At 37.2% G+C, this 21,975-nt stretch overlaps 1 protein-coding gene across 2 annotated transcripts; it reads right to left on the bottom strand.

Annotated features, from left to right (window-relative positions):
* Window positions 1-2,759: 2,759 nt before the first annotated feature.
* ift74 (intraflagellar transport 74) lies at window positions 2,760-21,336 on the bottom strand. 2 transcript variants are annotated; one of them, XM_073860430.1, is made up of 20 exons: window positions 21,178-21,336; window positions 20,227-20,347; window positions 18,512-18,644; window positions 15,930-15,978; window positions 15,751-15,849; window positions 13,780-13,840; window positions 13,562-13,621; window positions 11,946-12,007; window positions 11,258-11,396; window positions 10,614-10,676; window positions 10,006-10,149; window positions 9,882-9,922; window positions 8,755-8,834; window positions 8,257-8,310; window positions 8,064-8,161; window positions 7,865-7,991; window positions 4,508-4,671; window positions 3,881-4,004; window positions 3,155-3,217; window positions 2,760-3,047 (listed from the first exon to the last, which is right to left on the bottom strand). In XM_073860430.1, the coding sequence occupies exons 2-20, from the start codon at window positions 20,344-20,346 to the stop codon at window positions 2,932-2,934; spliced, it is 1,797 nt and encodes a 598-aa protein (XP_073716531.1). In that variant the 5' UTR covers window position 20,347; window positions 21,178-21,336; the 3' UTR covers window positions 2,760-2,931. The 2 variants fall into 2 exon arrangements, with proteins under 2 accessions (XP_073716531.1, XP_073716532.1); XM_073860431.1 differs by having other exon boundaries at window positions 20,227-20,349; window positions 21,181-21,336.
* Between the last annotated feature and the right edge of the window lie 639 nt (window positions 21,337-21,975).

Below are 21,975 nucleotides of genomic sequence, written 5' to 3'. Positions count from 1 at the left end.
TTTTTTAGTGAAAACACCACAAGCTAAAAACACAGCGTGATATTATGTTTACACACTAACTAGCTGAACTCTCTGTGGGCAGGTCATAGTTTTTATCTCTCACGGGCAAGGCTGTAGGCAGAAATTATTATGCAAAGTGTTGGTATTATGTGGATATAGTCAGGAAGGAGATTCAATCCATATGACAACTCGTTTCAGCGATTCAGGGTCGAATCCCTACTTTAGAAGCCAATAACTTTATTAATCGTGCACTTTTTGGTTCAATCTGTGTGGCTCTTTAAATATATTACACATGATAACAAATTAAAGAACAAAACCTATGCATTCAAACAAAAAAAATGTTCATTCTTTTATCACCTCTCAGATATGGAACGGTTTCTTCAAAAATACAAAATTTGGAGCAAAAAGCAGAGATAATTGTGTTTTAGTGAATGACTTTTGATTAAGATCAGATTCAGAGCAATCATCAAAAAATACCCAGAGTTTGAAGTGTTTGCTCTAAGAGAATACCGGGTTTTATAAGTTGGGTAAGAGCGTCATCTGATGGATAATAGCAGAAATACGGATTGCCGTCAATGGCGGGAAAAGAGTCAACACTATAACTACCGGAATTCTACTACTAGAACTGCCAACAGCCGTCATTCTGACTGTTCATACCAGACAGCAGTAAATGTCATTTTTGTCATGTCATATTTACATTAAAAGCTTCTATGGTCACATTTTCTGAAAACATGGGTTAATTTGAGCATGCATAATATGGTATAGATTTTTGTGATATAATTGTTTAAGAGCTACTACACAAAAGTGCATGCCTCAATTGCTTTTCTCAATTTGCACCTAGCAAGCGGCAGACCAAAGTTTTTCACCACAGTAAAAATCTACTTTAAGTCTAAATGCCAACAAATATGGATTGAAACAGAATATTTTGTTAGATTAAAACATGTTGTGAAGTTTGGAAATTATAACATCCATCTTTATTCAATACATTTTGACTTTTGGACTTTACAACACTCTGGTGTTACTGGAAATGTTTGGACCACACAAATCAGAAACAATATTATGCAGCCCCTAATGGAATCAAGAATGAATAAATAGTTGTTTTGTTAGAAGGGCAGATAATAAACCTCATGACACAAAATTGAAATTTCAATGAATGTGAAAATGTTTTAGTTCATCAGCCTGCTATTTTAACTAATTAAAGATAGATGTAGATCCGTATTCTGACTTTTCTAACTTTTATATAAAATAAAAAATTAATAAAAAAAACAAATTTGTTACCATAGGCAACAGTCGCGCACATCTTCAACACAGTTCATCTTCAACACCAGGAAAAAAGCGCTGAGAAGATACACCCACCAGCAGTGTTGGGTAATGCATTATAAGTAATGTGCATTACATAATAATATGACTTTTCTGAAGTAACGAGTAAAGTCACACATTGCTTTATAAATTTACACATTAATATTTGAATTACTTTTTTTAAAAAGTAATGCGAGTTACTTTTCAGTTTAAATAATTTGCTAAAAAATAATGTACTGAATTAAACTGAACGTAGTCAGGTAGAATTATGCACTCTATGCATGCGCGGATTGCGCGACTGAGCAGGAACAGTTTGAGTCAGAAACTGAGATGGCAGACCAGAGCTTGACATTTTTGTGATGGAAAATGCAATTTTCATAATAGTCATAATAAACACCTGCAAGGTCTGAAATAGATCAAACCTCAACCAAGTAAGAAAAAGAAACACAAAAGTAACTTAAAAGTAACGCAAGTATTACTTTCCATGAAAAGTAACTAAGTAACGCAAGAGAGAAACAGGAAGTGTCTTATATCAAAGACAATAAAATATTTATTGCATCAATGTGCCTTATGTAAGTCTTAGACATAGCGCCACCAACAGGCGGCAGAAAGTGTGTCAGTCATATAGGTGGATATTGACCAGACTTGGCCACAATTATGCTGAGATATTGTAGATGCTAAATTGTAAACAGATTTTTCATATCTTGAATGCTGTTGCCATGGCACTGCGTCAAACTTTAATTTTATTTTCAGGCATATTTCAGGCTTACAGTTGTACGCAGTAAACTTCTAAATACTTCTATGGAATTCATGCGATTTTCACCAGACTTAGTGAACATAATGCCGAGACATTGGACTTGCTAAATTGTGAACGGATTTTTTATATCTCAAACTCTGTTGCCATGGCATCGCGTCAAAGTATACTATTATTTCAGGCATATTTAAGGGTCTTGGCGTGCTTAGATTAGCTTGAAGGTTGGCGCACACATCCCAGGTTGTGTAATTTAAGGTTAGTGGGCTCTGTGGCACGACAGGAGCCACATCCAGTGTCACATCCGAGCACCACCAAACGAGTCTGTACACTTGATTTTTAAAGATGTGGCGTGATGTGGAGACAAGTAGTGACAAAATTGGGTCTGTAGAGCAGTTTGTCCATTTAGGGCTACTAAACATACGGCAACTTCCATGTAAGGAGACCCGCTGTGTATGAAGAAAAAAACGGCTCATTCTAAGGTAATAAAAGCAATACAATTGATTTTGTAAGGTCTTTGTACACCACTAATAATATAGATATGTAGATTTTATTGCATTTCTGTCAAGAGATCCACCTAAAAGTTACAGAATATGACATTGTGACATCATACAGTAACGCTGATCTAGTGGTACTTGTGCCCATCCCTAAGACTAACAGGTAAATAAAAATCTTTTACAAAAATAATCACTAGAATTACACACAGACATTATTTAGATTTAATCAGTTGGTTTAATAATTAGTGTATTAGATGACAAATGAGCATAAGTTAGCACAAAACCGTCAATTCAGCACAAAAATCATCACCGATTGTGGTCTTATACTCTAGAATGGATTGAAAAGGAAGCGAGTATGAGTGCAGTGCATGTAGACAGAAAGAGTCAGTTTCTAGTGCCCTGCAGGGTATCTGTCAATATCTTATTATATTCGGCCAGCTGTTTGTTGATGTTCTTCACCACTGGGCGGTAATCGCTCTCGATGGCTTTTGATGCAATGACTGGAGATCAGAGTTAGGGATCTTTAGAGAGCCACAAATGCGTAAAATTTTTGTTTAGGTCAAATCGACATTCAAGCATCCAGGCAGTAATGATGAACAAAGGATACAATCTTTCATAACATAGTTGTTCTGCTCATAATGTTGCCACTTTCTTTCCATGTTGATCAGCTACATAATAAACACACACACAAACACACACACAAACGTTGGACATTAGTAACACATCTGAAAACTAACAGACACACTGGGAACATCCATGTTGAGGTAACGTTTGACAAATCTATTGCCTCTTTTTGTGTCATGTTTGCATAGCATTGCATTGTGAGCGAATCTTTCAAACATGGTAAGGAGCATCACATTTTTGGCTGATGTCAGAGGTATTCAGACCAATCACAATGTACAGATTACCTGGCCAATCAGGGATACAGAGCTTTTCAAATCGATGAGTTTTGTACAAAATCAGAGCGTTTGAGGAAAGCAGGGATATCTGGAGCTAAACAAAAACGTACGGTATGTGGAAAACAACGTGTTTTTTGAACCATAGACAACGCAAACACATTGTATTATACACATTGTAAATACACACAAAATAACGATGTTTTAGCAATGTAATGGGTGCACTTTAAAATGAAATGAATAAGCTCACTGATTTCAGCAGGATTTAGTCATTGACTACTTGACATGGACACCAGTGATCGAATTATTCACCCTATTCTGAATAAGACAATAATCAAATGAATACTGAATTAATATTTAACCGAGTGTTACACAGCTACAGAGACTGTGATGTGCAGTATGTCTGAAACTGAATGTTGTTTCTGTATTTCTCAGCTCTACATGAGTCTCATGCTCTTGTAATTGACTCCTAAAGCATTCAAACTCTTCATTCATGCTGTGTATCTTCTTCTTAAAGGTGTCCTTCATCTGAATAAGCGCAACTCGATCATCCTGCAGTCTCTAAAAGCAAAAACAGAACCACAAGCGATGATGCAAACACCTACATTCAAAGGTAGCAGAGCTGGAAATGAAATACAAAGGAAGGTAGATCCCGGGGTAGAGACATACATTGGTCTCTTATTTCATTTACATTACTTCATTTATCATTAATCCGATTATATCATTTATTTGATCATATCATTTTTTATATTCTTTACTATATATATGGCAGCCCTGTGAACCATAAGTAGGAAAATGATGAAATTTAGTGCTTGGGATGGTCCTGAATAATAATTTTACCAACTTTGTAGTTTCTAGGATCAACTCTATAGCACCTCCACTTTAAATGATTATAACTTTTCAACCATTTGTGCAAGAAACAAAAAAGCTGCTTGCTCTCCTCTTGCATATCATTTTTTATATCATACATTACGCTCCTGCCCATAACAGTAGCAACCACTGTGAAATTGACTTTACATTTTTACTTTATTTATATATTCATTATTAAACGGTGCATTTGATACCTTCTTCCTGTCCTCCCCGGCAGCTTTAAGAGCATCTAAATCTCTGTACGTGTTCAACTCATGTGACATTAGTTTGAGTTGATCTGTTAGAGACTGGAGCTCCGTCGTGACTTTTCCTTCTAACTGCTCCACCTTCAGCAGGTCCTGCTGTAGACGTTCACTCTCTGAGGACAAACAGACCAAAAACAATCATTAACACACTTACAATGTGTCACACAATACACATGATGACAACTGACTGCTCCCTACGTGCATTTGCAGCTCTGCTAAGCTTGAAAATACGGTATTTATTCTCTGTTCTGTAACAGCAGTGTGACTTATAGCTAAAACAGTGTCTATACTAGGGCTGCACGATAAATCGCATGAGATAGTCATGAGCATCTCGTGGGTAAAGCCGGTTCCTTGATTAGTAGTAAATCGCCATCAGCTGCTTTCAGATGGAACAGCATTTACTACACAAAGCCGTAGTTCACTGACAAGCTGGGCCATATTGCATACCCCTTACGAAAATTAACCATGGTTTTATTGTGGTAAAAGTGTAGTAACCATGGCTTTTAGGTGTATTAATTACTATCAGCAAAACCATGGTTTTACTACACTAACCATGGTTTTTGGTTTTAACTGTAGTAAAACCATGGTTAATTTTCGTAAGGGACATATCGCAGGTGAAATTGCCCCGGTTGTCAGTGAACTACGGCTTTTTGTAGTAAATGCTGCTCCATCTGAAAGCAGCTGATTTACCACTAATCAAGGAACCGGCTTTACCGACGAGATGCGCATGACATTCACATGCGATTTATCATTTGCAACTACTATAACAATTCACATTCTAAAGCTTGCTTTTAGCCAGAACTGGTCCTTGCGGCTAAGCCTGTTTTTTCACAAGGGTTATTTTTCTCACGTAACTGCTGTCACCCGGTTGGCTTGCTTACTGGGAGACTGCTGACATTAGCTTAACTTTGGGCCTTTTTGGCACATGACGTTAATAATGCTTTCGTTTCGTTTGCCCATTTACATTCTTAGAGATTTCACTACTTTATATTAGCATTACCCCGGCCGTCCTTACATGATTTTGTTAGGAAATAAATTAGATTTCCTTCACACAGTGAGAGAGGATTTGTTGGTTTAGCAAGCGGAGGTGGGTTGTCTGGTTGCTTTAAGGCTTTGGGTCAATTTGTCTTGGACGTATCTATGTGCTTGCTGGTGTTTTTGGGTCAGGTTGAGGTTTTTGGGCAGCCTGGTAGTTTACTTTATAGGTTGAGCCAGCAAGTCCTTTTTACAGTGCATGTAACTCCATTATAATCTATGCCATCCTTTTGATATTTCTTGATTTTCTTGAACTTGTATTGTTTTTATTCCATGTAAAGCTGCTTTGTAACAATGAACAATTTTATCAATTAATTTGAATAAAATTTATAAAAAAAAAAAAAAAAACACAAGAGCATCAAGATGCAGGATATTGTGAGGATTTGTAGAACAGATGAACCCAAATGCACACGATGTCGGGGGAAAACAGAGAACACTTTATTTTACAAAAAATAAAAACCCACGAGGGGGTACACAACATGAAACATATAACTCTGACAGGTAACACTAAAACTTGACTTGGTAACTAGACTAGAACATGCACGGACACGAGGAACAGAACACAATGAACCTGGACAGAACTAAATAAACACTGACATTAAATAGGAGAAACCAAACAAGATAACGAGCGGGAACAGGTGATGGGAGAAAACCAATGATTACTAATAAGCAGGAGAACGAGGGGGCGGGGTCAGAAGACAAGACACCGGAGGCACATGCCACACAAAAAACAAGGCAGGAAACCTCCACACAAGGCCTGGGACTGCCAGAACTCTGCCACCATAACAAAAGACAAATATAACAAGACTTCAAGGCAGAGTCCTGACAGATATAAACAAGGGAACGTGTCTGCAGCTTTCTTTGACTGGACTGTGTTGAGCATCAGTTTATCCTACAGGTGTCACTGCAAACGCAGATTTGAGTTTTGATTAACATCATCCCTAAACAAGGTGCAAACCAACAGCAGTGAGCAAAAACCCAACGATGAGATCAAGTTTCAGTGTTTTTGTTAACGCGCACAAACGTTTGCTCTCCAGGTATGCGAGCGACGTGGCCTTTCCATACATACAGAGGTCATGATCTGCTAGTTAGTTTACACATTACAGTGTGCAATGAGCCTTCTGGGTAACAAAATTGTTCTAACCTAACCTATGTATTGTCTGATGTTTACACACTGACACTGATGTTTGCGTTTATTTATTTATTTGTTTATGTTTATTTATTTATATAGCACTGTTAATACAACTCACGTTGCCCAAAGTGCTTTACAAATCACCACTCAAAACACAAAACATTTAGAACAGGAAATACAAGACAAGTTTAGACATATCCTACTCACATACACAAAACATTTAAAATAAACCCATTTAAAAATGCTCTCCATTTGAATTTCAAAGATGTTGTTTTAGCGCAGCCTTAAAAGAGTACAAAGATTTGGCTGATCTAATAGCATAGGGAAGGTCATTCCATAATTTAGGGCCTGCTCGCGAAAAAGCTCTATCACCTCGATGTTTATATTTTGTCCTGGTAGTACACAGTAGATATTGATTTTCAGATCTAAGAGATCTAGAAGGGACGTAAAATTTCACCAAGCTGGACAGATACACAGGGGCTAGATTGTGCAAGGCCTTAAAAACAAGTACCAGGATTTTATAATCAATGCGAAGTCGTACTGAAGTGCCCGTGTTGCCTCACTTGACAAAAAACTAGGAAGAGTATTGCTTAATTCTTTGTATATGCACACAGGGACCCGCACATCCATGTGATGGGGCGTGTGGCCTTTTTTAATGGGGTGGCAGGAGGTGGAAATAGAGCAGGAAGGAAGTGAAAGAGGGCTGCTTCCTCCTGATAGGCTGCATGCCCAGATCAGTGTTTGGAGAGAGACTGTGTATGTAGCAGTTAAAAAGCCCTGTCAGCACTTCTAAGCTTTCTGGACCGTTTCCTTCTTCAAGGGTCCTTTCATGGCGTGCACACACACAGCAGTCATTATACAGATAAATGGATGTTTATTAATGTTGTATCATTAACAATAAGAGTGGACTATAAAAGTGAAATAATGCAAGATCAACAAGCAGACGAACAATGAGCGATTGACAGGAAGTTGTGTGTGGCGCGTTTCTACCTGACTCTAGGGAGATAAGATGGAAATCATTGAAGAATGTTGAGGAGTATCATAAAGGCAGCAAAACTGGGAAACAGCTAATGCCTTTCTAATAGCTAATACCTAACTTATACCTTAACAACTAGAGAGAGAGAGAGAGAGAGACTAACCTGAGGAAAGGCCTTTGGCTGTGCTCTGAGACTTTTGCATTTCGGTCTCTTTGAAGCTTAGATCATCCTGCATGGACTTGAGCTCTTGTGCGGTGACTGCAGATAGCTGCTGCAGACGATTGATGTTCTGAGGACAAACAGCCTCATGTTAACCTTTTATAACTAACCTCCAGGGTTCATATAAGAGCATGAGTTTTACCCTGCTTGAGTGTTCAAGTAAAGCCACAATGCTGCTCTGTGCGTCTCTGATGTGCTGGAGCTCAAGGGATGTGTTCTCTTCAAATGTATTTAGATACACTGTAAGAACACACATGATTTAAAATAATCATCATGGACAAACAACCCAGGTTGTGTATTCAATGTATACAATTTTGCAGTGCAAACAGACTCACAGTCAATTTCTTCCTCTTTCTTCTGAAGCTCTCTGTACTTCTGTGTTCGTTCCCCTGCGTAGATGATGAGAAACTTCATTACTGTCGTCTGTCATTTTATCGTAGCTTAGTACCTCCAGGATTATGTGATTGCTTCATTTATCATATTCACAAACTCTGCAATATTTTCAGCAGCTTGAAAGTTTTAAAAATTCACACAGATTCTCACAATAAGACAACACTGTTACCAAATGACTTTCATCAAAAATCATTTCCTCTACTAGCTTAAGTTCATCTGTAATAATGTGGTTACAAAAAATCAATGTTATATCAACTACATTATATAACTTTAAATAAATGTAGAAAAAATAAATCTACATGCAGTTTCAGACCGATTACCGATCGACACATCCCTATAGGCATTCCAGCCAAAGGTGTTTGTCGTTTCTGTTGTTATCTCTTTGTTTGAAACATTGAATCATATTGTTCACATGGTTTCATTCAGTCTAAACGCAGCACCTTGATGATCCTCCATGTCAGCATTGAGTTGCCGCATCTCTTCAGTAAGATGACTGATTTTTTCCCGAACATCTGTTAATCTGAAAAAACAGCAGATATTTAACTTCAGTGTGTAGTCTGATAACTTTACATCTTTATAACATTAATTAACAAATATTAGTAACAGGCCAATATGACACTAAAATCACTTGAAGAACTTCAAAGAAACACAAATGCAAACATCTGTGTCTACACAACAGTGAGTGGGAATGTGCTATCTGTGCATCATCCACTTCTCTTTCTCTTATTCATTTACTATATGACAAATATAATGTACAGTTTGAACACAAATGACTTTAACACTCACTTCTGTTCTAACTCTCTGTTACTTCTTTTAATCAGCTTTTATGTGATTATTTCTGATTGTGCAAATGTGTTTGGATAAGTTGGTTTTGATTGTGTATTTTGCTCTTTTTGTAAATATTTTCTCTTTCTTTTCAAACTTGTGCTATAGAAAATCAAGTTTATTATTATCAAGTCCACCGTTACTGCAATATAATGACTGAAGGAATAACAGAACACAAAAGCGTAATGATAGACATTCATCAGTCACTGGCCTAGTATTGTTCATCTTAACCAAAATGATTGTTTGGTTTACAGTAAACAGGTGGCGACTGAACCTTACAGTATGTTAAAAAAACACTGCCATTTTTGTCCACCAAGTCCAGATATTGACAGCCACTGATGTAAGACTCTGTTCGAGTCCTGAATGGACAAACATCATAAATGATGATAAAAAAATTGTTAGGAACTTCAATATTAACTTGACTTCATTATTAACTCTTTGCCCGCCATTGACGAGTTATCTCGTCAGTAAAGGAGTAAATACTCTGTGTATGTTTTGATCATCATTCTGAATCTAATCTCTAACAAAAGTCCTTTACAAAAATTCAATTATCTCTGCTTTTTGCTAAAAATTAGATTTTTATTTTATTTTATTTATTTGTATGTTTATTTTAAGTAGAAAAAAATTCTTTAAGGCATTAAACTTTTGTGAAAATCATAAAAAATGATGGTGCTGGCTGATAACATTAATTTTTTTAATTCTGGCGAGGAAAGACTAAAGAAACTTGAAATTAAATACATACTGGCGTTCCATGCTGGCTATTTCCTGGTTGTTTTCTTTTACCTGAAGAAAACATGCACAACTCTGAATAGAATGGATACCATGAAATCTTAATAGTGCATTGTTTAGGGTAAAAGACAAGAGACTTGTTTAAAAAGGCGTTCTCTCTCCTCTTGAGGGGAGCCCATGGTCCTGTCTTCGGCCATCATGGCTTCTCTGCGGTTCTCCAGCTCCAACAACTTCTCGTGCAGCATGACTGCTTCCTGTTTGACCTGTGAGTGAAGCAAATCCTGCGCCCGCACATGCATGTTTGAGTGTGTCAATCTCTGCAATCTTTGGTTTTAACTTTAAAGCAGTAAGTGCAGCAGTTATTCATAATATCATCTTTCACAGACATATGTGCTCAGGAACCAAAAACCACACAACTACTCATTCACAATCATGCATTTAAAATCACAACCCCTGCCAATAAAAGTGCCATGATCTACAGAAAGACAGTCTGCATGCCGGTGCGTTTACACGTGGTGTAATGATGTCACCCAAACAAAGTAAATGAGAAGCGTTAACGCTTTGTGTAAATGTACCGTAAAACTAGGCTCATTTAGCAAGCTTTTACACTTTAGTCAAAAATTATTTCGTGTTAAAATAATGATTATTTCGTACCAAAAGTCACTTAATTAGGCTATGCTGATCAAGATGTCGACACACATGTGATTGTGTTAAGACACACTGTGGTATGTTTGTGTCCACGTACCGTCTCAAACGTCTCCTTCCTGCTAATCAAAGCATCCAGTTCCTCTTGCCGAGCATCCAGCTCCTGGATACAGATGAGAGGAGACGGTAGGTGCGCATGTCAGTGATTTAGCAGGGATTCATGGAATCCCCCAAAGGATTTAATTTAATGCCTCAGTGTTGAAACACATCAGCACCTTCCTACATACACAGTGTTAATTATTTGAACTAAACTGCATGTAACAAGTTTTATGAGATCAAGTAATGAGGAACAGACTCACATTGATAATTCTCCTTATGTTCTAGCTCTGGGCCAGCAAATGTCATTATTTTACTCTCATAGTAACTCTCATGATTTCTAACCCTGGGCCACAGCTGTGAAATTAGATTTGAGATGCATCAAAGATAAAAGTCTGTTGTTCCTTTCACAAAGTCATGGAGAAAAGAGAATACAGCAAGACAGCCTGATGAGCCATTTTTATGTAAAGATTTAGCAAAAAATTTCCTTTTCCTCGTTCTTCATGGAACAGAATAGCAGCTTTATGGGTTTGACTTTTTTGCAGAACTATTCCTCTGATTTTGATTCAGGGCCAAATATAATCATCATGACTTGATATAGTCAGAACACTCTTGTGTGTATTTTTGGGGTGGAGTGAGATAACAAACCTGCAGTAGCTCTTCATTTGTGGCTTTCATTTCAGCATACTTGGCCTGTTTATCAGTAGACATCTTTTGAATAATGTCTTCTGCTGCTTGTTTCTCTTGGACTATGTTGTTTTCCACAGCTCGGATCATATCTTCTTTCCTTATGAACAGAGAGAGCTATCAGCGTATACACGGAGTTGCGAACAGGCAATGCTGCTTGAACATTTGAATGTTTATCACTTTAATGTGTTTGTTAGGCTATAGGGGCCATTGCTGTGATTAACACCTATCAGGAGGGCCACAACAAGAATGCCAAATATTTCTGGAAATGTATTTTACTTACTGAGATATAATCTCTCAATTACTTACAAAATTACATTTTTCTCATGTGTAATGTAAACAGCGGTGTCCTATATAGTTTTTAACAGTTAGCACCAAACTTTATTCCTAGATTTTAACTTAATTTAGTTAACACACAACTAAGCTCACAGTTGAAACCTTGAAAACAGCTTGGCAAGATGGGCATCAATAACCTTAGACCTGTAATGAAAGTCCCTAATCTTGTTTAAAAATGCAGAGAAATTTGAATTTTGTCCATTCTGAATATAGAGTTTAAAAACATCATAATGACCCCACTTGTGTATTTCACGGGAACTACAAAGAGTGAAGTACCCAAAAGACTAACTTTTAACAAAACACCTTCACTTACTGTCTTCTCTCCGTGAATATGACGTCCATACCTTCAGCCTCTCGATCATTCTGAGCTTTTAGCTAATGAGACCAGCGAAAATACAATGAGCAAGAACATAATAATAAGACACATTTAATGTATTAACGCCTGGTTTCACAGACAAGGCCAGGCACGTGCACAGGTAGGGCTCAACCTTTTTATTTTGAGGTGTTTGATTTATTTTCATCAAATCAATGCTACATATACATCTGTCTGTCTGTTTTACAAATATATTTAGCCAATTAAAGGTATTAAAAAAACTTTTTGATCCACCTTAAACTGTCAGTCAAACCTCTTAACTCCGCCCCCTACGTGCAGCGAACTGAAGTTTCATAGCGGAGTGCTGAACGTCTTGCAACTGTAAATAAATATATTGTTGTTTGAGTACCATATTTCTCTTTACGAAAGAAACACTAGTATGTCTATAACGGCTCATATTTTATGATTTTGAGGCCTGAGACCGAACCGGCAGCGGAGAGAGAGGGAGTGATCCTCGTCGTCAGCTAGGTAACGTTTAAATATATTTTTAAGAAATTTCTTCTTTGATTTATGATAGCTATCTGCTGATACACTTAATTCATTAACATTTAATCATATTATAGCTATATGGTCACACAGTATGGTTAATGTTTACAATGTTAATATGCATACTTGCTCACTAAATAAGAGAGGGACATCCCAGTGGATCAGAGCAAAGTTATCTTCAAGCACATGGTTCACAGAAGATTTCTGTTGCGTCCTTAGCAACACCCTTAGCAACCACACGTATCGGTTTGTTGTTTTTATTTGAGCTTTCACGCATATTACATATTGGAACACATTTTTGTTCATGGTCAGGGACTATTTTTTCTAGCGGAAGGCATGCTTTTTATTGATTTAACTTCATGAAAGTTGCACTGATATTTTTTTTACTTTAATATTGTCTGGTAACCGTTTTATAAAAGCAATAAGGTACTCGAGGCAAGCGCTGCACCGTGAACAAGCAACGGCCGAAGGGGTTGCAGGCACTCCGCGAACAACAACGCCCTTCAGCCGCTACTCACCCACGACACAGCACAGCCTCTCGTACCTTATTGCTTACTTAAAGAAGCCCTGAAACCCTGACTATATTTATATAACTTTCATTAAAGGCAGAGTGCACCATGTTTGAAAGCCAATGTTGATATTTGAAATCACCTAAACAAACACGCCCCTACCCCAATAGAATCTGGACCTTCTTTTGATAAACCCGCCCCACACATACGCAACCCAGGCAAGGATGACGGTTAGTAGACACGCCCCTTACTGCTGATTGGCTACAAGTGTGTTTTGGTAATCGGCCCGACTCCCTTTTCCAAAGAGTTTTTCTAAACATTTTGCATTCCGTCTTTAAGAGTGAATAGATATAAAACTTTTGAGAAGATATTTATTTGGAATGGGGTGCCCCTTTTTCAGTTTCAGCACATGCCCCTCAAAAGACACATGTTTGAGCTGTTTCAACAAAACATAACTGGCACTGACAGATCTTAAAACATCTTAATTTAACAAAGGCCTAGTCCTGGCTTTAACTAAGTATTGTCTGTGAAACCAGGCCAATGAGTTTAGATGACTCTCACCATGATGATGTCATTTACCACTTCATCCATCTCAGTGTTTGTGTTCAGCTTGTCGACCAGCTGGTAATGTGACAGACAATGATTACTTTAATTATGATAACAACCATAATGACAAAAACAGATGCCGTGGCTCATGATAATTTGATCCTTGAAACTTCTGAAGGACAAAGATTCATTCATTTTGAAGATATCTTGCTAAAATATTTGTGATTATGTACCATGTTGTAATCGGCCAGCTGTCCCTGAAAGTCTTTTATTTCTCCGGCAAGACCTTCTGCTCTGTTGAATGAATAAAGTTTAGAAATATAAGATAAATTGTTACATTCTAATGTGATTAAGAGATAAACAAACAAAAATAAGCCCTATTCAGACAGGATTCGTTTTTACAGGCGGACTTCTGAGAAAATCGTGCTTTTCAGTCCCTTCCAAATCGGCCATGTCTGTGTTTTTCTCACACGACCTCCGTAAGAATTCTAGAGCAATTTACCTACTGTTTTTCACCAAAGTCAGAGGTCCTCTGAGAAATTTAATCCTGTCCGGATACACATGTGTTTGAAAGCAATATCTTTTGAAAATGCGGTTCTTTTCGTGTTTTGGCCAACATGATCTGCTGTAAGGTCTTACTAACATGTGTATATTGTACTGCCTGAGTCCCATTTTTTTCAGATATGGATGTTTTTTTCCATTCGGCCAAATAAAATAATTAAATCAAAATGAGCCGAACATCACACGCTGTTAAGACCGGCCACTGTAATATCAGTATAAGATAAACTCAACCTTATTTTGTTCAAGTCCAGAATGGTAATGTTAATTAATAAAGATAATAAATTGTTATTAATCGTGATTTTTCATTTCTTTGGGTTTATTGTATGCAGCCAGTTACAGTATATAAAACACATAGGCTACTTGTTAAAATTTAATTTTTAAATTACATGTTCTGTAATAATTTTACATTGCAAAATATCAAATATTACCAACACACCTATCCAGAGCACGTGCTCTTTTGCAACGCCCAAACGCATGAAACAGACACTCCCATCTCTGGAATAGCCTGAGAATTTTAATCCTGTCCGAATCGGTACATAAAATCACAGACATCGTGGGGGACATGTTGAAACTGTCCGAATAGAGGATCATATTTTACATATCATTAAACACTACATTTTATTTAACATCACTTTACTGCATACAAAGCCAGTAAAGAAATGTGTAATGAATCAGTTCAGATTCATTAGCGTGATTGTCTTACGCTGCCGCATCAGTGACCAACAGGTCAAACCTTTATTAGCTCCTGGGCGAGGGGCAACCTTCCGATCTCTCTAATGAAGCCAACACAGAAGTGACTTAAACTGCAATTCATCCACTGGCCGCTTGAGGCTGGCTCCAAAAGGGAGTCAATTCCCATAGACTCCCATGTTAAAAATGGCCAACTTTACAGTAGAAAATAATATGTTTACAGCCTGGTACAAAAAGTGTTTTTGGCCTATATAGCTAATTTTGCCCGTCATGACAACTGTGAGGGGGGTGAATTTTTTTTGTAACTCACCCGTTTAGATTATATTAAGCCTTAAACTTCTGCATAATTAAGGGCGTGGCCGCCTGAGTGCCGGTTGAACAGACACTGCTGTCACTAGCGCTTGTCCCGCCTCTTTACCCATTTTCGGTTTTCCGCAAGTAATTCGCGGGGACGCGCGGCCAAGATGGCGAGGCAGGCAACGCCTACTTTAAGCTTCAAAAGCGATCTTCACAAACCAACGGGTGACGTCACGGACACTACGTCCATATTTTTTTGCGGTCTATGCTCCTGGGACATTTTTATTCAGCATTCAATCATGAAAACCTGTTCAATTAGACCCCCAAAACATCATCACAATTTTATAACAGGGCATAAAAGGACCCCTTAAAAAACGCTCTCCTGGGATCACCTATTTCAACTAATAGGAACTAAATCATCTTTATGGTTAAACTATTTATACATTAAATCACACCAAATCTAAGGTGTAGCATATCATTAATCTATCAAAAAAACAGCAGGCCAGCAACATCTTTGCATCTTGAATATTGAGGTTATCAAACGTGAAGAAAGATCAAATTATTGCAGATTATTTCAGATGCACTGAAATATTTACAAGGCATTATTTTGTGAATAATATAATGTGATCTCAGCATAGATTGTTTAAGTAATTTACCTTTTCTCATAAGAAAGATAAACTGAATTCTCCTGATTAAAGGTGTCAATGTCCTTCTGTAATTTGCTGGACTCTGTTGACAATTCATTAACTTTACTCCTGTGACAAACAAAGAAAACGTTTATTATCCGAGGACTTATTAACACTTAGTTAATAAACGTGATATATTAAGTCTTTACCGTAGTAAACCAAGGTAATATGATTTATCCAGGATCTGTCTCTGAGGTCCTTTATCAGTGAAAAAAAAACAGTCAGTGTGCAGACTTTACATCATTTACATTTATGGGTAACACAAGGTTGTATTTGTTAACAATTAATTAATGCATGTACTTATCTTAGTTCATGTTAATTTTGGCATTTATTAATACATTTATAAAGCCAGGTGTTGTAACTGTTAACATTAATGAATGCACCATGAATTAACATGAATAACTGTATTGACATTAACTAAGGCCTGGGACCAGTGCCGGCACCAGCCGAGCGCTGATGAGATGGACGCCGCCATCTTGTGACCGTTGTGAGAATTGCAAGCTGGACGACATTTCTTCAGCATCTAAGGCTGGGTACACACCAAAAGATTTTTTACATCTTATAAGATTTTAAAAATATGATGGACCACAAACTTGAGGATAAAAAATCCTAGATTTATCCGTTTTGCTCCTATAGTGTGTGGTGTGCCATTATGTGTTAAAGACAGCACACCACACACAAACAGATTTTTAATCAGAGTCTCGACTGTGAACACAGGAAATCCCACAAAATCTCGCAAGACTTCAAAACAAGCATGGCGGACGATATGCAGGAAGACGTTTCAATGATAGTGCTTGGAATCATTTTTACAAGACACGTTGTATAAACATTCGTACTGTTGCCACAAATCAACAAGCTGATCCTCCATCTCTACTGTCCACATCAACTTCACTTTGGCTGTTTCTCAATCCGAAGGCTGTAGCCTGCTGAGGTCGCATATGCAGGCTGCATACGTCATGAAACCTGGTTTATTCAAGTTAACTGAGCATTACATTCACAAGTCATAAGTTTATTAAAACAATATACAATGAACAACGAATAATAGCCAATTTTATATATTCTGAAATAAGACAGTCTTGATGACGTATATACAGCCTGGAAATGCGACCTACGGATTGAGAAGCGGCCTTTGTGCTGCACCATGACTGCTTCCGTCTTCCCTCATCTCGCTTTCTGATTGGATATGGTTTCGTTTCACGTGATAATCTCAATAGCGTGGTCGCGTTTGTCCTCGGGATTCCCCACACACATCAGGATTTCTGATCGTAAATATTCAACATGTTGAATATTTACGATTCGCGATCGGCGCGGCTCCGACGTTCTTCCGAGCAGGTTCGGACACTCTTAACACACCTCACACGAAGGGACAATCTGATAAAATAATCTGTAGAACCATAGCGATACTCGGGACATATCTAGGATTGTCGGAAGGGGGGAAATCAGCCCAAAATCAGCCCGATTATCTTTTGGTGTGTACCCAGCCTTAGGGAGAGGAGCTAACAACAACAACAGCAGCAGCATGCACAGCAAATATGACTGTGGAGTGACGTGACTTCATTAAAAGGACTTTGAGTATATTTACTTTGCTTTAATTAATCAACTTATTTAACATAACAGACATTAATGCACAGATGAGATGTGTTGTTGTAAATGCAGCTTGGCTAAGAAATAGAGACAAACTCACAGAGTAACATAAACTGATCTATTAAATCCTGTTCCAATAACAGCGCAACTTTACATGAATGAAACAGCCATGAATGAATGCTTGGTGGAATTAAAAATGCTGAATTAAATTTGTTCTTGTGTTATTTATGCTTATTAGTAGCCTCATAAGATCACCATCATATTGCTGTTCATTTAAAGGCTGAAGCACAGCCACCACATGTAGCTATCTTTTACCCTAAGTTATATTAACATTTACTAGATAAACATTATTTTGCTAAAACATCTAAATAAATGTCTGTGGATATTAATTCATTATTTATTACCAGTTTGATAAAGTTAATGCGTGAGTATAATTATAGATAAACAGCAATGTCAAAAGCCATTTCATAAACTATAACAACAAAATATGAATTATTCTGACATAAAAAACAGTTAAGAAATTCAATGACATATAAGATGTTTTGTTTGTTACTTTCCTTACAATGTATTATTTCACTGATATTATTCATTAAATTTATATTATTCTTCACTCTTTCAGACGCCTCTATTTATTATATTGTATGTAAAGAGGCAGTGATTGTTATTATTATAAGAGTTTGTTCAGTTCAGTAATGTTGGAGTAATTGTGTCAAAAACAAAAGTATAACAGTAAATAAAAATCAGTTCAGCATATCGGTTATCAGGCACATAAGCAGCCAAATATTTGGTTTCGGTATTGGTTTAAAGGTCACATTCTTACTGATGCCATTTTTCAAACCCTGGTTAGTGTTTAATGTTGCTGTTATAGCATAAATAATTATTGTAAAATGATAAAACTCAAAGTTCACTGCCAGGTGATATATTTTCTTTAACAGAATTCGTCTTTCAAAGCCTACAGTGAACGGACGGTTTGGACTACAGTCCTCTTCTTCCTGCTTTAATGACGTCAGTTTTTTGACTGACCTCTGCCCACAGGAATACTTCAGTCGCCAGCTAAGCTGCTGTCGAATCACAACACACTAAACAAACTACACAATCAAAGTCGTTATGTATTTCTGAAGGAGAACAGAGGAGACATGATGTGCACCTCTCATTGCTGTCTTCATGCCACTGAGACCCTGCTGAGTCACAGGACGATCAGCCACTTTAATCTGGGCTGATAAAACACCAGCAGCCAGGGGTCCACTTCGGGTTCCAGGTCTCCCGGTGCCCGGTACCATCTGTAACAAACACATTTATTTGTATCTTTACCAATAAGATATAGTCTTGTGCATGATTTTATATTCAAGCATTTGGTAAACACTGTATTCCAAAGTGTTTCCGAATTTTTAGGGGCGTTCCAAAAAAAAAAAGGAAACGTGAATCTAAATTTTCATTTATAACATGTGAACCAGCTGAAACGGACAAGGAGATCAGCGATTACGTAACGGCTACCGTAGTTGCAACATGCATTTGGAAAAGTGAGGTACTAGATAGCACTATTTGTTTGAATCCTACTTACTGTCCCTTTAAGAAAGCAAGTGCCATTTGTGATTACAATCTTGGGTAATAAATTCTCACAATGAATTGTGAGAATAATATGGCGAGGGAATTTGACTTAACATACAAATCTAATTATTCAGATTGTCTTATCAGGGTTCCTACACTTTAGTTAACTTCAAATTCAAGGACCTTTCAAGAACGTTCCAGGTCCAATACCCTCAAATTCAAGGACTAAATGTGGGGACACATTTCAAGTCAGAGCAAGGTTACATCATGTTACCTTTAAAGAGACATTGTTACAGTTCCCTTTCGAGGGAACTCGCGCTGCGTCACTGCGGTGACACTTTGGGGACACTTCCAGGGGTAAGTGTGTCTGAATATGTATATCAAATTCAACCAATGGTGAGGCTTAACGACAAAGACAGGGTAAAGCAGGTGCCAGGAAGTATATCGCTATCTGAAATATTGCCAAAGACGCCGTTACAGGGACGCAGGAAGTATGACAAGAGAGACGCAGCGTCTCGTTCCCTGACATACGTATGCAACCAGAGACGTTTTCATGTGTCAAACCCAACTATGCAAAAAAGCATTTTGGCATGAATCCACATTCGCATACAGAAGATATAAGCATTTAAAGTGAACAGTTTAGCATGTGTGCTTAAAAGTCTAGAATTTATATGATATTATCCTACACTACACAGGGAATGATATGGATTGTTTTTAAGAAAACTTCTTGCATAAAATAGATTTAAGCACTTTCCATTACCTGTATATATGTATGTACATTTTCAAAAACTTACAAGGGCCTTGAATTTTCCCCAGATTCACAAACTTTCAAGGATTTCAAGGACCCGTGGGAACCCTGTCTTATACCCAATACTGATCTGAGGTTCAAAGTTAGTAGATTCCTTGATTCTATGCACACAGGCAACATTGGTCTGTCAGTCACTTTGATTCAGATGCATCCATTTTAATAACTCTGTATCTTCATGTAAGCCATTGTATTTAAAAACTGCAATGCTTTTGTTGTTCTTTGCTTTTCTGTCGTTTCTATTTCGTGTGAGAATGCTTTGGAACAATGAACAATTATGAAAAGTGCTATATAATTAAAGTTGAATTATAAATCAAATATAAATAAATATATTATTTTATCAATATTTTGTTCCCTTGGAATCAAACAGAAAACTTTTATTGCAATCATCATTTTTATCCACAGAGACTAACAGACTAAAGCAGTTATTGTCTGTCTGACTGATCACTTTACCGGCAATCATCAGAAAATGAAAGGTTTGCTATTTGTCCGATTATTAGATTTCTTACGCCAGTGCTGAGTCTGATGGATGTTTGTGGAGGTCGGCTGGCTGTTGGAGGTCTTCCAGATCCAGGTCCTGAAGTCCCGAGGTTCACGGGTCTTCCGGAGGACGGTCTCTGACTTGCCATCCTGGCATGAACGGAGCAGACATATATTAAAGTTAGGAATAATGTTCCAGAAACAAAGTAATAAAACCTGATAAATCTTTGAGGAAACAAGCACCACAACAACACTGACATAAATGATCACTGACTGGCTAGCTGCAATGTTTGTTTTTTATTATTAATGAACACTTATTATACATACATATGAATACAATATTAAATTTGTCACAGGAACATACGAGGAAGGGGGAGGCAAAGGAGGTGGTATCAATAAGTCAGTTCATATCAAGTTTGAGTAGCAAAGAGTTCATCATGGAAAGAAAGAAAGAAGCATCATGTTTTTCTTGTTGTTAATTCTTTGAAGCGTGGATAAGAGGGACTTAAATTCAATGAGAAACATTTCAAATATAGGTTTTTCTTTTTTGAATTTCTGTTTGTGAATGTAATGTTTGGATACAAGTATAAAACAATTGGTAACAAATTCAATACTTGTGTGTAAAAGAAAAAATCTCTTTTTGTAAAAGTGTAAGAATTATCAAGAAAACCAAGGTGATTAGATAACATCAACCAGAAATTACGTACATCATCACATTCATAAAAAATATGCAAAATGGATTCATCATCTTTGTTACACAATGAGCATTTTTGGTTAATGTCTATGTATTTGGAAAGCAATAGATTACAGGGTTATATCTTATGTAGTCTCTATTATCCTGTTGGAGGGCTAACAGCTGCGATGTAGCAACACAACTTGTTGTTTTCTTAGATTTTTCGTTTTGTTTTCTAACACACGTCTGTCAACCCAACAATCAGGTTACGTTACATAAAGGCGTTAGAAAATAGATGATAACTTACCTTTATCTGAGCATAGACTGTGTCGATGATATTCTCACAAAAGTGCGGTTAGCTCCTTCAGCAAGCAAAGCAAACGCTTGTGCGCTCGCTGTCTGTGTTGCTTAGCAACGGTGAGAAGTTTTTGCGACAACCGCTCGCTGTGAGATCTGCTGCCCTCTGCTGCCTGAACGAAACTTTACACCAGCCTCCTCTTCCTCTTCCTCTTCTTCTTCTTCAGCTTTTGGTGCATTTCCGCCACCAACTGGGATGGAGTGAGAATACTTAGGAGGATGGAAAGAAAAAATACTACTAGCTCCTCACCAAAAACATTAATTAATTGAATAAATCCCTTACATTCTGTATATCAAATGTGTATCTTTTAGATTAAATGTAATAACTTCATAATATTGGGTATTCTTCATTGTTCCTGTGCACTATGAAATAAATCTTTAATTGATAATTACATTTTAATCCTTTAAGTTCTTCCACAAGTTGAACTGGTTTATTACTTTATACCTCACGGTGTATTCTACCCTGTTTCTGACACCCCACAATAGATGATCTCATTTGTCTCACTATATCCTACCATGTGCAAACAATGATATATGGCGTGGCTATAACCTCAAAATAATTATATCATCTCTTCTGAGTCCATATTTTCTCCTTTCACTCCCCTCTTTATCATAAAATTATATTATAAAGATGTCTTTCTTTTAACCATGTACTTATAACAGCTTTCCTTTGCTTCAGTTTGGCTTAATGTTATTGATTTCATCCACCATCTTATTCCCCTCAACTCCTATGGTACCCATTAAAATA

This window comes from Misgurnus anguillicaudatus, chromosome 22 (genome assembly GCF_027580225.2).
Source record: "Misgurnus anguillicaudatus chromosome 22, ASM2758022v2, whole genome shotgun sequence".
Lineage (NCBI taxonomy): Eukaryota > Metazoa > Chordata > Actinopteri > Cypriniformes > Cobitidae > Misgurnus > Misgurnus anguillicaudatus.
Note: the sequence above shows the minus strand (reverse complement) of the source record. Positions and strands in the feature narration are given on the sequence as shown.